This window comes from Lithobates pipiens, unplaced genomic scaffold, assembly GCF_037356315.1.
Source record: "Lithobates pipiens isolate NorthernLeopardFrog02 unplaced genomic scaffold, aLitPip1_a1.2 Scaffold_3, whole genome shotgun sequence".
Classification (NCBI taxonomy): domain Eukaryota; kingdom Metazoa; phylum Chordata; class Amphibia; order Anura; family Ranidae; genus Lithobates; species Lithobates pipiens.
Window position 1 is genome coordinate 60,074,467 of NW_027507790.1, and position 13,276 is coordinate 60,087,742.

Consider the following 13,276-nt stretch of genomic DNA (forward strand, 5'->3'; position numbering starts at 1 on the left):
TTGCACACAGTTTTAACAATCATTTAATACTATGTTCATACCTATAAATATGAACGTCTCTATCTCTGCTGATGCGATCACACCAGGCCTGAGCTCTAGAATCCATCACTGGGTTTAAATCACTGTCATAAAAGATTGCAATGTCAGCTTCCACAAAGGGAACACCCAGTGTCCGGCTTTGGGTGGACATTAGGATGCAAAAAATTTGAGAGTCCTGGTTAAAGCTTCTCATCAAATCCTAAAAGCAGAGAGTGACAGTTATTTTGTTTGTGGGAGATAACCTTTAAATAAAAGCTGTGGGGGGGAAGGGGGTAAAACATACATTTATGCACATACTTTCAGGCATATTCTGAAAAAAACGGAGGTGCTAAAGCAGTCTATAAAGACTAAAGTGCACTGGTGGCATTGCAGGCACACAGTAGGTTTTACCCACTGTGGATGCTACTTAGGCTAGCGTGTCTCGTTACGTAATAGTGAGAGTTACCAACCGCTGTATCAGGTTACCATCTGCTGATCAGAAATCAGGTAGTACTAAGCAAGTTTCCTTTTCTCAGAGATGTGTTTGCTTGGCTTTCTGCAAGTGCTTTCTAAATGCCATTTGCAAACTGGAGTCTCATGGTTTGCAAGTGTTGTTTTGAATAGGGCCGCCACTTGCTCCATATCCCATTGTAACAATGCAACCACAGAAAGTAAAAGAGTCATTCTTTTTTTGGTAAATATTACTAGACAGCAGTCCTGTACTGTTCTGAAATATATGAAATGCCAAATCCACCCACAACTCATATTTAACTTGCAATTGGACACTGGCAAGCAGAACCAAAGGGTAGCTTCTTATCTCCTCAGAACGCAAATTGTGAAATGTCCCCAGTCCCCACCATAATTCCTTACTCCAACCTAATGTCATGAATACTGTAAAGCCAAATGACAACACCACTGTTCCAATTAATTTTCCCCTACTGCAACTGGGGGGGGGGGGGGGGGGATATATGGCATTTAAGAAATTGGCATGTAATTAAATTTACCAGCACCCACCCAAAGCTAAAGTATCAGCCAATGTATGTAAGGGAACCTTTGACCTTTTTATTTCCTGCTATACATCCAAGAGTATAAGTCAATCCGTTTTGAAAAACATACAATCAGCAGAACAGAATTATGCTTACAATATGCTCCTTCCAGTGCATTAGGAAGGAAATCAGGCAAGGGAGTGCTGACTGCTCCCTACTTAGAGGTGATGCACAACATTATTTTTCACTGACATATACATTATGATCAGCCTGTAAATTAAAGGTTATGCTGCATAAGGAGCTCCGTGATAACAGGCAGGTTTATACATACCTAAAGAAAACACTGCACTGACAACAAATAATCTGATTTGAAAAATCAACAATTATTCCTGCCAATTTAGTAAGGAGTACTTTTTGTCAACTGACATTTTATTAAAACTTTTCATACAGTAGCATGCTTTATAGTGTTTTATATCTTAAGTTGTCAGATTTTCAAAGGGGATTTCCCCCCAGCGTAAAATGAAGACATGAGAAGCATTACAAATCTTACAATTCAAAGCTGCATACTAGATCTGGGCTGTGATGTCAGTGAAGCTTAAAAAGTTCAGCTTCCACATCTGAAACTAGCACATGGTCTGGGAATTAGAGAATGGCAGCTTCCATGTCTCACTGAAGTATTTTGCTCCTTGACAGTCTTCTTAGAGAGTTAAAGCCAATCTCTGAACAAAAAAGAAGTTTTCCCATGCAGTGAGGTTGTGCTCACACTGTACGGGTCAGCTGCTTATTTTGTCTTGGGGTGAGGAGAAAGCTTATAATCACTCAATCTTTCGTTCTACCAGAAAATGATGCTTCCCCCCACAGCCCAGTGGTGGTCTGTTTCTGGTCTATGGAGCCTGCTTTGGGCTTGATGACATCAGGAACAGTCCACAACTCAAAACCATTGGAGCGCGGGGGTGCCGGACTGGTCTTGTGCTGGGAGTATCAGAGCATTAGGTAAGTAAATCTCCTTTCTCCTCTCCCCTGGACAAAAACAAGTAACTGACCTGTGAAATTTAGGCATGGCCCCGCTGGATGGAAAAACTTTATTTTTGCCCAGAGATGGGCTTTAAGCATATACCAATTTAAACCTATAAAACCTATAAACAAATTTTAAGAACCAGCAAAGCACAGAAAAAGTACTGCATTAGGCTTGACTACATACATAACACTGTTCATAGGATGCACATTCATCGATCCTGATGAAGGTGAAATAGTGGAAGTCCATGAAGATCTCCAGAATGTCCAGCATGAGCAACATTTGAGAGAAAATCAGAACACGATGACCTTCAAACCTCAGTTTCCGCAAAAGTCTAGAGAGAGCCTCCAGCTTCCCTAAAGGAATAAAAAAAAATTTTTTTTGAAGTTATTGTGCAGTAAGAATGCATATATTTGTTCTTCCACAGTCTCTACTAATATACTGTGCTGGAATTTCTAGAAATAGGAAGCATGCACTGAAGTTGATAAGTAAATGGATGGCAAGACCTGTCAAATAAAATGGACAAAACCATTACTGCATTTCTGATTTTATAAGGTCTACCATACAGCTGGATTTATATTCATTAAACATCTTCTAGCATAAAAAAAAAAAACATTATTTTGTGATGACATTAAAAAAAGTACAATATAATATCTCAACAGAGTGTTTTAGGAAACTTTAAACTCCTACCTGAGTCACACTGAATAAGTCGCAGGTCTGGAGATTGCATGCAACGAGGAGAGGTTCTCTCCCACAAATCCTGAATATATGGTGCTGTCTGTTTCCTCAGACAGTGTCTTAGGATGTTAATGCTGTGACTGTATAGAGGAGGAAGATAAGTCACCAACTCTGGAGGTGGAGCTACAGCAGCAGGGACCACACATAAGGTGCTAAAAAGATTAAATAAAAAGAGAGATATTAACATTACCTGTATACAGTATATTCACCTTAGGTTGCATTGGTAATAATCAGAACAGTGATACAACAATATCTGTGCTTCTTGAAAGCCAGAAAGCCATAATATTCACCTCCTTGCTGTGGGCTCCAGCATCTCTTTCTGCTGCTTAGGGGATAAAATCAGGTGTCTCAATGGATCATTAAAATCTCTGCAAGAGGAATTCAGACAGTTCACAGATCCCACCCATCCCCACTTTTTCTTATCCGTGGGAGTCTGAACATCAGAAGACCGCACAGAGCAGAGTCGTAACAGATCAGCACCATACACTGGTGCCTGCCGACATCGACGTTCATTACAAGAGAAGAGACGCTCCAGGCGCTCTCTTACTCTTTGCTTTTCTTCTACTAAATCCTGTAATAAAGACATAATATTTATTTTCAATGTATAAAAAGGCTGCATAAAACAGTGCATAAAAAATTGATATTACACTTACAACTAAGCTACTGTTAACAGGAAAACATTTGTGACAGTTATTGTGGTTCCTAAACTAAGTAAGCATCAGTGATAGAAAAACCTGTTACTGCCAGCAGAAAAATATTACACACCCATTCAATAAATGGCTGACGTACTTAAAAAAGTTAAAGGATAAGTTCACCTTTAAAATAAATAAATAAATAAATATTTTTTTGCAGGTAGTCTGCAGAGCGCGGGTGCAATTTCAGGCTCCTCAGCATAGCTCTCTGCCCATGCCTCATACGGGCATGCAGTTACCTGAGAGCAGGAAGACCAATGAGCTACTAGAATGAGCCATCAGCTGCAATTGTAGGAATTCATTCACAGGAAACTGTGAACAAATGACGCGGGGATGTTGGTTGAGCCTCAACCGGTCACGCTGTTTTCAAATTGGGACAGTAGGTGCAGGGAGGGGGAGAAGCTGCAGATGCTGGAACAAATAGAGTATATTTTATTATTTGCGCACAAAGCCTCCATAGCTAACAAAACCCAAAAAACAAGATATAAGTTACGTACTAGGTAGTATTGTGTCCTCTCCAAATTACACAAAAAACTTCCCCACCCCACCATCCACATGCTGGTGTATAAGGGAATTCCTTTACACATATTCTGTTCCAGTCCTGTGCCCTTTTTGGAGCAAAGCGGGAAAGCTGTCAAAACACTCACAAATGTTGATTTGGGTTAAAAAAAAACAGCCCAATACTTTTCGCACCTGCAAGACTTATCAAGGAAGTGGTATAAAAAAGACACTCCCTTAGGCCGCGTACACACGGGCGGACTGTATGGCCTACTTAGTCCGCCAAAACACATTTCAGCGGACAGTCCGCTCGTGTGTGGGCTTCAGCTGACTTTTTCAGCGTGCAGTCTGGCGTACTAAGTATTTCGGAATTTCCGTAATACTGTCCGTCATACTTTGGTTTCAGCGGACAATCCGCTCGTGAGTAGGCTAGTTCGACGGACTAAGAATGGCGCATGCTCAGAAAGGATTTACACAGCGGAAGATTGCATTGCTGTGTATTGGAATTCCTATTTCTAGTCCTGTCGTACGTGCTGTACACGTCATCGCGCAAGCTTTCGACGGACTGTTTGGCTATCCGTGTGTGGTCAAGTCCGTTCATTCGAAAGTATGACGGACTGTCCGTCGGATTGTATGACGGACTAAGTAGGCCATACAATCCGCCCGTGTGTACGCGGCTTTATACATCTACTCAATGCAGCTAGGGCCTGTGTGCCTGGAATGTGGAAACAGGCTCAACCTCCTACCATTACCCAGTGGCTGGCTCACTCTTTCCTTGCCGAACAAAAGAGAGAAGTTCAGAACGTGGTTTATATTCACTGCGTCTGTGAAATAATGGCTCTAATGTGGGATAACTAAGGAATGATAAGAGAGTTAGGCGTTTCCTCTTTCCCACAGCTTTTCTGACCTTGTTAATCAGTTGAGGGGGCTAGGAGGGGAACTTCAAGTAGACAGCACCCCTTCTCTTCATTTGTTTCCTCCCTTTCCTGCTCCTATTTTCCCCTTTTTCTTCTTCCATGCTCACTTTTTTCCTTTACATCCATATTCTCGCTCCTTATCCCTCATTTTCCCATCAATTGAGTTGGATTACAGTGCTACTTTACTGTTTATATGTCAAGGGAATTATAGATTATTGATTTATATAACGATTTATATAAATTCAAAATTTATATAAAAAAAAATTAAAAAAGCATGAGAGCAGAGGCGGGAGCTGTCAACCAGAGCCAGTGACGAGGGAGCGGGGACAGGGCCGATCTGCACTGTTTGTCATTTTTTTTTGTGATCCTTTACAATCACTTTAAGGGTTGCTATCCTGTAGAGAATATCGAGAAAGGTTAATTATGACTATGACAAAATAACAAGAAGTGGTAATTTTAAGCTTTATTATGGCTATGCACTACCCTGGAAAATCTATATATTGCTTTGATTTGCCCTGAAACATAGTAGTGCACCTCCTGACACGTGGCAGCGCCTAGGTACTCTAGTGTCTTCATTGTAGGATTATCTAAGCCATTTCCCACCTACAACTGTCTATAAAAACTATGATTCTACCTGAATGCTGCAGTGACAATTGGTGATGTAACTATAGTGCTGTTCACTGTTCTCCTATTTGGAGACTTTGCAATGCAATCATCATCTGGCTCCTACTTTATTCATTCTGTGATCTGTTCTTCCCCCACCTCACCTGTTGCCTACTGGTCATTTCCATCAATTGTCATCAGTTCACCAAATCACCAGTCATTAGGGGAATAGGACTGACACGAGTAGGCAAAGCCATGCTCCTCCATCAAGCTGGTGCACGCAGAGAAACATTGAGGTAAAAAGCACAAGTCAGTCCTGAGGAAATGATTAGCTGCAGGGAGGCTAGTGGCAACCTTGGTGACTAGTCCTTGGTCCCTTACTAGACTATTTTCTGGCCCAGCTTTCACAGTATAGGTCTTCTCCAATAAATAATAGAAGTAAGGAGCTGTACAGAGGTAGGTCACTGGAACAATAACAGTGTTTGCTATTCCTCATCTGTTACTGCAAATGCAATTTGGCAATTTGGCTAGCTCTTAAGCTAATTCTATAGCTGTAATGTCTGTTTTCAAATCACTGACCCAAATGAGTTTTGATATAAAGAATGTGGGACGTCCTTATCTACATACCTTTTATAGATAACTAAAGTTTCTGAAGCATTATGGTCAATGTGACACCAGATATCCAGCCTAAAATCTTCAAATATCTAATTGTGGTTGTTTCAGGTTAGCCATAGCTGGACAGATTTCAGTCACAACCAACCATGGTTTTGATCTCTGTAACAACCAACCAGCCATGGCACTCCTTGTCATGATTGATGAATAAATGGGAAGAACATGCAGCGATTACAACAGAGGGAAACTTCCCCCTCTTAAGTATGCTGGAAAACATGTAGCCTTGGCATCTACTATACATATACTTGGAAGAATTGCTTGAATCTTACACTTAGACCACATATGACCATGCTAAGTGACACAAGACCCTCCCCCCCCCCCAAAAAAAAAAAAATAATAAAAGATAACATTTGCCCCTAAATAAGCAAATATTCATCCATGTGAATTTTTGTACAACATCCATTCAGTGTTTTTTTCTTTAGGACACTATACACTATACAATATCTTTGGAACACTATACTATACATACCTGTGCTGGGGTCACTGAAATCTGTGGAGCCTTCAGAGAAGATGACATGTCACCACTAGTAGGGTAAGGCATTATGGTTCTCCCTTGCATTCCTGCAACATTTACAAATAAATGATTCTGTTAATTCTGTTGTATGCTACCTTTATTAGCACAACAATTCTCTAGGGCTCACTTACACGTGCTGATTAGGAAAAAGAAGGAAGTCTCATTATGTGCCTATATAGTTTTTGATGCTTTTTTAAGCATTGAAAAAGCATCAAAAATGCTTGTCAAAAACACCGGAAAGTGTTGTTTTTCTAAGGGTAAGTTCTTAATGGGGAGGTGATATAGAGGAGGTGATCTGCCTTGAGTTTAGGTTGTGGTGTGAAAACAGCTATTTTTGTGCAATCTCTGTAAGATGGATTTGTATATTTTGATCTCTTTGACACTCGGTTCGGTCTGGCTCAAGATGATCATGGAAAGATCGTCATGGTCACTTGTTGGCACTGAAAATTGCTGGCACCCGAGTTTTCTGGCACGGTCACTTACTGGCACCGAAACTTGCAGACAAAAAAAAGCTTTGCCACTGGCAATAATGCTCAGTGCCTCTGCTCCTGCCTGGCAGTCAGTATTGCTAGCTGGCTTGATGCTTTTGCCAGCACACAGAAATTAAATGGTGTTACCTCACAGCTGCTCTGTACAACCAGGAAGTGTCTGGAGCTGCCTTGTCCTAGTTCTTTTTTATTTTCCAGCGCATTTTGTGATACAGGAATCTCCACTGTCTCTCCTCCAGGACCCAGCTAATGCTTTATAAATGCTTCACTATTGCGCCATTAATGCTTTGGTGCTATTAGTGCGTGCTACAATTTAAATTAATGGAGGCAGCTGAAGAGCAGCAATGCCCCCTGAAAGAAATCTGCTGCTTAAAAGATAATTTCACCTTTTAAAAAAGAAAAAAATAATACACATCTTTTCACAGGTAAAAAAAAACAGAATACAACAAAATTAGGGGTTTGAAGCACCTGAATAGAGTCAAAGGCTCTAACAGACTTAAAAATAGGGTGGGCTCGGGGTGCAGAGAGTGCGCCCCGTTCCCACCCAATTGTGTGACCAAACGAGTAAATTTTTGTTTTTTTCACACTACAGTGCCTCCCCACCAATCAGGAGGCTGGTCAGTGTTTACTTATCTCTCTTCAAAGCCCTAAGTCTCATGTCTTTCTGCTGCTCTGTTCTTCTGTGATCAGCATGATAACTTCTGACAAGCTCTCCGACAGCCAAGATAAAACCAAGATAAAACCAGCCTGAAATTTTGGTCGGGGATGGCATGGAAATAGATTAGCAGTCAGCTGGTCTATTCACAGCCCAGCTCTGCACATTTATTTCTTCCCCTGCCTATGTGGGGGGGGGCTTTCCTCCAAATAGCTGTCACACAGTGTATGCCAAGAATCCACAACCAGTGGCTGAACAGGGAGAGAAAATTCTAATACGATTTCTAAACAGTCTAGAAAGTTGAAGACAGGACATATACAAAAAAACTTCTGTAGGGAGATTTGTCTCATCTCTGTGTATCATCTGAGGCTGTTCACTTCACTGGGTATATGTGAGGGTTAACATCCACTTTAAATAAAGGATATTACTGCATGTGTGAACGAGCCCAAATGGAGTTAATTATGCTTGTTAGTATGAAACCTGCCCCCATAAAGAAATTATTATAAATTTATAGAAGTATAAGAAAGTTTCTATGAATGTAAGGTAGAATAAATGTTCTTACATGCACTATAAAATGTCAAATGCAGTGCTCAGTTTATAACAGGCTGAGTGTTCAGCGAAATAAGTAATTAAAGAGGAAGTAAACCCTGATGGGTTTACTTCCTTTTTGTCTCCCTGCAAAGGTAAAGCATAATGGGCTACTATGCATCGCATAGTAGCCCATTATGTCTCACTTACCTGACACAGGAGCCAACGATGTCACCGCTGTCCCCTGTAGTCCAGAGCGTCCATCTTCTTCTGGGTATCGCTGCTCCGGCCACTCACAGCGCCGGAGCAGTGATGACGTCACTCCCGAGCATGCTTGTGGGAGCCGCCACTAACAGCATAGTGCGCCTGCTCACCGCTGTCTACAGCGCATGCGCTGTGACAGTCTTTTAGTAAATATCTCCTAAACCGTGTAGGTTTAGGAGATATTTCTTGGACCTACAGGTAAGCCTTAACCTAGGCTTACCTGTAGGTCAAAGTGGTTTGTAAGGGTTTACAACCACTTTAACTATGTTCAAATGTAGAGAACTCAGACAGACAGATAGACAGATAGATAGAGAGATAGATAGATACAGGATAAATAGACATGCAATTTGTGAAACCACTATCAACACAAGTAAATATCTCTAACTGGCGTTTTCCTTTATGTGGATTTGTTAATTATTAGTCTACCATGACAAAAAAAACTAAAAAAAATCTTACCTGACTGAGGATTTACTGTAGGATTTGATATGTTGGAAGGGTGTTGATTTCCCAAAGCATTCATTGAATTTTGAATGGAGTTCCCCTGTGCGACTGTCTGCATCACCACAGGACCGGGAGGCCTGATGTACTGCTGTCCAGGGGCAGAAACAATCTGCAGTACACTCCCTGTCAGTTAAACACAAGTGTTTTAAAGTTGTAGCAATCATAATAACAAAACAGTACACTAACTGGCTACTATGATATCATGCACAACATATCACTACCCATTTTTGCACCTTCTATTCTCTGCTGTACTGTTACCTTGTAGTTGGAGAGGCTGCCCGGCTGTGAGCTGGCGCAGCTGGCTCTGGGACAGAGTGAATGTGTTTCCTTGGAACTGCAGAGTCACTGGGGTCTTGGGCTGTGCAATTTTCCCCTGTGCTGCACCAGATGCAGCTAGCTGAGCAATTTTTACCACATCCCCACCTGCAACAAGTCAAAACAAATTTCATAAAATCTTGAACTTTGCTTGTTGGCTCACATTCCCCCTTGACTCCTGTGTATCCTGGTTATTTTGTTCCGCACCCATTATATAATCTTCCACTATGCTTGGACCTCTGAGGGACCCTCGACCACAGTCAGACTTCTTAGTTTGATAGACCAATAACCTGTCTGCTGTAACTAGTGATCAGAGTTATATACTTAGATATTCTGAATATACCCACCTGCCTTGTACAGCCACTAGCAAATACCTAAAATCCGTTGTTACTCAACTACATCACTGTCTTTTTCCTGTTTCTCTTTACTTTAATTTTTTGTATTCGGTTTGCCTAATTTCCCTCAGTGCATTGGCAAGGAGGCCTACCGGCCTTGCACAATAAGTACCCAAATCACTTGAATGATGCAAATCAAATTTATTGGTTAATGCATAGGGCCTTAAAGGAGTTCTATGGCCACAGCATACATACACCTTTATTGTATAACATCCACATTGTAATAGCTATGCAAACAATAGGTATTTCTTAGGTAGGTTTCACACTGACCTCAGCACAGGTGTTACCACAGTTTTTCATCTGTAGTTTTAGGTTGGCACATTTTTTGAAAGAGCTTCAAAAGTCCTGCATGCTGCATCTTTGGTGCACTTTCAGAAAACGTGGCAAAAACGGGAGACCTAACAGAAAGTCTATTGGGCTGTGGCTGAAACATGTGAAAACTGTGGATACACCTGCAGTGCTGCCAAACCACTGTGCAGCAGTGTGAAACTAGCCTTAGAATCCAATATAAGCTTATTTGAAAAAAAAAAAAAAACTTTTATTTTGTGACTGTTGCATGTCTGCTGACCATTTACTCCAACTTCCTGGATTCCCTGTATGCTTTGCAGCTTCTCTGCTGCTTACTTTCAATCTCTAAGGACTACATATCCCATGGTACCTTGTTGCCTACAAGCAGTGATTCCTGTACTGACTCTGCCTCCTGAAATGCCTTCTTTCAGCACCTCTGTAAATCAGAAGGCAGGCTCTGTGAATTCTGTGACAAGGCAGTGTCTACTTACAGGACAAACTGAATTTGTATTACGCAATTTGAGGAAGTAAGAGAGTGTGGGGATCTTCATAAGGTAAGTGTATAAACTTGAGGATCACTCAGATAAACAGGAGTAGCTCAGAAATAATTGAAATAAAATGTGGAAATTAATATATGATTTTACATTTTGACCACAAATTTGCTTTAATGTCCCAGTAAAATTGTCACAGGTGCTGTGATATATGCATAAACAGCCAGTCCAAGTTCTGTTCATGCAGGAGACAAACTGTGGGTCCTCAGAGCCTTCCCTATCTACTCATCAATATACTGTATATCATGAATAACCAGTAACAACCCTTATCATAAATCTAAGGTGGTTGCAATTGGTGTACACACATCCCTTTAATTCACACCCCACAAAGAATTGACTGACAGTGAAGGACATTACCTTTTTTTTTTTATTTATTTTTTTTTTTTTTTCATGTTTGGGTATTTAATAAGATTTTTATCCTTGAAAAGATACACAAAAACCTTGGATTTCAAGCATAATTCGTTCCAGAAACATGTTTGTAATCCAAAGCACTTGTATATCAAAGCAAATTTCCCCATACGAAATAATGGAAACTCAGATGATTCCTTCCACAGCCATTTATTTATAGGTCCTTCAGTTTATAGTCCATATAAAAAGATTATAGCAATATGACCAGGTTGTGTAACCATAAAATGTCTATCCACAAATGGAAGCCTCCACGATTAGAAACAAAATCTATCAGGAGCCACAGAGTATAAAAGAGAAGAGAGGCGCTTCTAAGTGTAGCAATATGGTTACATTGAAGCACTTTAGCCCCAGAAGATTTGGCTGCTCAATAAGCAGGCCGTTTTTTTTCGATGCGGCACTGTTTTGCTTTAACTGACATTTGCGCGGTCGTGCAACGCTGTACCCAAACAAAACTGACATCCTTTTTTTTCCCACAAATAAAGCTTTCTTTTGGTGGTATTTGATCACCTCTGCGGTTTTTATTTTTTGCGCTATAAACAATAAAAAAGCGACTATTTTGCACTGCAAGTGCACATAAATGTGCACTGACAGTGCACTTGGAAGTAAAGTCGCTGTAGATCTGAGGGGGACATGCAAGGAAAATAAAAAACAGCATTTTAGCTTGCACGTGATTGGATGATAAAATCAGCAGAGCTTCCACTCATTTCAGATCTACCCCTTAGATTTAGAGCGACTGCACTTCCAAGTGCACTTGCAGTGCAAAGTGAATTTACCTTTCATAAATAACCCCCAATATTTTTTACTTTTTGCTATAATAAATATCACAAATTTAAAAAAATAAAATAAATTTTTTTCCTCAGTTTAGGCCGATATGTATTCTTCTACATGTTTTTGGTAAAAAAAAAAAAAAAAAATTGCAATAAGCATATATTGATTGGTTTGTGCAAAAGTTATAGTGTCTACAAAAGGGGGAATAGATTTATGGCATTTTTATTTATTTTTTACTAGTAATGGTGGTGATCTGCGATTTTTATTGGGACAAATATATTGCGGAGTACAAATCGACACTTTTGACACATTTTTGTGACCAGTGACTTTTATACAGCGAACAATGCTATAAAAATGCACCGATTACTGTGTAAATGACACTGGCAGGGAAGGGGTTAACACTAGGGGGTCGATCACGGGGTTAAATGTGTTCCCTAGGTGTGTTCTAACTGTAGGGGGGATGGGACTGACTAGGGGAAGAGAGAGATCGGTGTTCATACTTAGTATGAACAAACTATCTGTCTCATCTCCCCTGAGAGAACCAGGATACATGTGTTTACACACATACACATCCCCATTCTTATTCTGTAAGAGCAATCCAGGGTGCCCGGGAGTCACCGCGCCCGATGGGCACCCACATCAGCTCTGACGTACAGCTATGACGGCTCACGCAGGGGGTATAACTGCAGTGGCTGGTCCGGAAGTGGTTAATGAAGGTACGACATTTAGCAACTCACATGGTTGATGATTAAAACGGGCACATCTAAGTATGCAGGCATCCGGGGTAAAGCTGTCCATGTAGACCATCCTTTGCACCACTGGCTCTCACTGCTGTCAGTCTGCAATCATGACCGGGAAGATTACCCTGCAGTATAGCAATCTGAAAGCGAGGCGTGGAGAGCAGAGTAAGGAGGACGGTTTATGTGGACAGCTTTACCCTGGATGTCTACATACTTAGCTGTACCTCTTTTAATGATCAATCAAGTGAGTTGCTAAATGTTGTACCTTCATTAAATGCAACCATATTGCTACACTAAGAGTTGCCTCTCTTCTCTTTTATACTCAGTTGTGATGTGACGCTACTTGTATATCAAGACATCGCTTGTATATCAAGTCAAAATTTATTAAAACATTTTGCTTGCCTTGCAAAACGCTCTCAAACCAAGGTTTTACTGTACCTTCCTTCTCTAAAAAAGAAACAAATTACTATCACAGCCAATAAAGGGAAAAACCTGCTCATGTTTTTGTCCCATTTTGCCCATCAATATAGATCTCAAAATATAGACCAAAGTTATTATCAACATACCGTATATACTCGAGTATAAGCCGAGATTTTCAGCCTCTTTTTTGAGGCTGAAAGTGCCCCCCTCGGCTTATACTCGAGTCATCGCCGTCTGCCTGCCCGATCAGCGTGTCGAGCAGACAGACGGCGGCCATTCTACTATTCAAAAGCCGCGCCTCC

The 13,276-nt window shown here is 40.8% G+C and overlaps 1 protein-coding gene across 11 annotated transcripts in view; it reads right to left on the reverse strand.

Annotated features, from left to right (window-relative positions):
* LOC143940418 (E1A-binding protein p400-like) overlaps positions 1-13,276 on the reverse strand; it is a 303,118-nt gene that overhangs the window by 109,942 nt on the left and 179,900 nt on the right. For 10 of the 11 annotated variants that reach the window (XM_077461750.1, XM_077461752.1, XM_077461751.1 and 7 more), the window contains 7 exons: positions 9,348-9,512; positions 9,045-9,212; positions 6,609-6,700; positions 3,048-3,328; positions 2,710-2,909; positions 2,206-2,375; positions 42-238 (listed from right to left, as the gene is read on the reverse strand). In XM_077461750.1, the coding sequence (XP_077317876.1) occupies positions 42-238; positions 2,206-2,375; positions 2,710-2,909; positions 3,048-3,328; positions 6,609-6,700; positions 9,045-9,212; positions 9,348-9,512 (1,273 nt within the window). The remainder of the gene's footprint in view (positions 1-41; positions 239-2,205; positions 2,376-2,709; positions 2,910-3,047; positions 3,329-6,608; positions 6,701-9,044; positions 9,213-9,347; positions 9,513-13,276) is intronic. The other variant, XM_077461754.1, reaches the window with a different exon arrangement.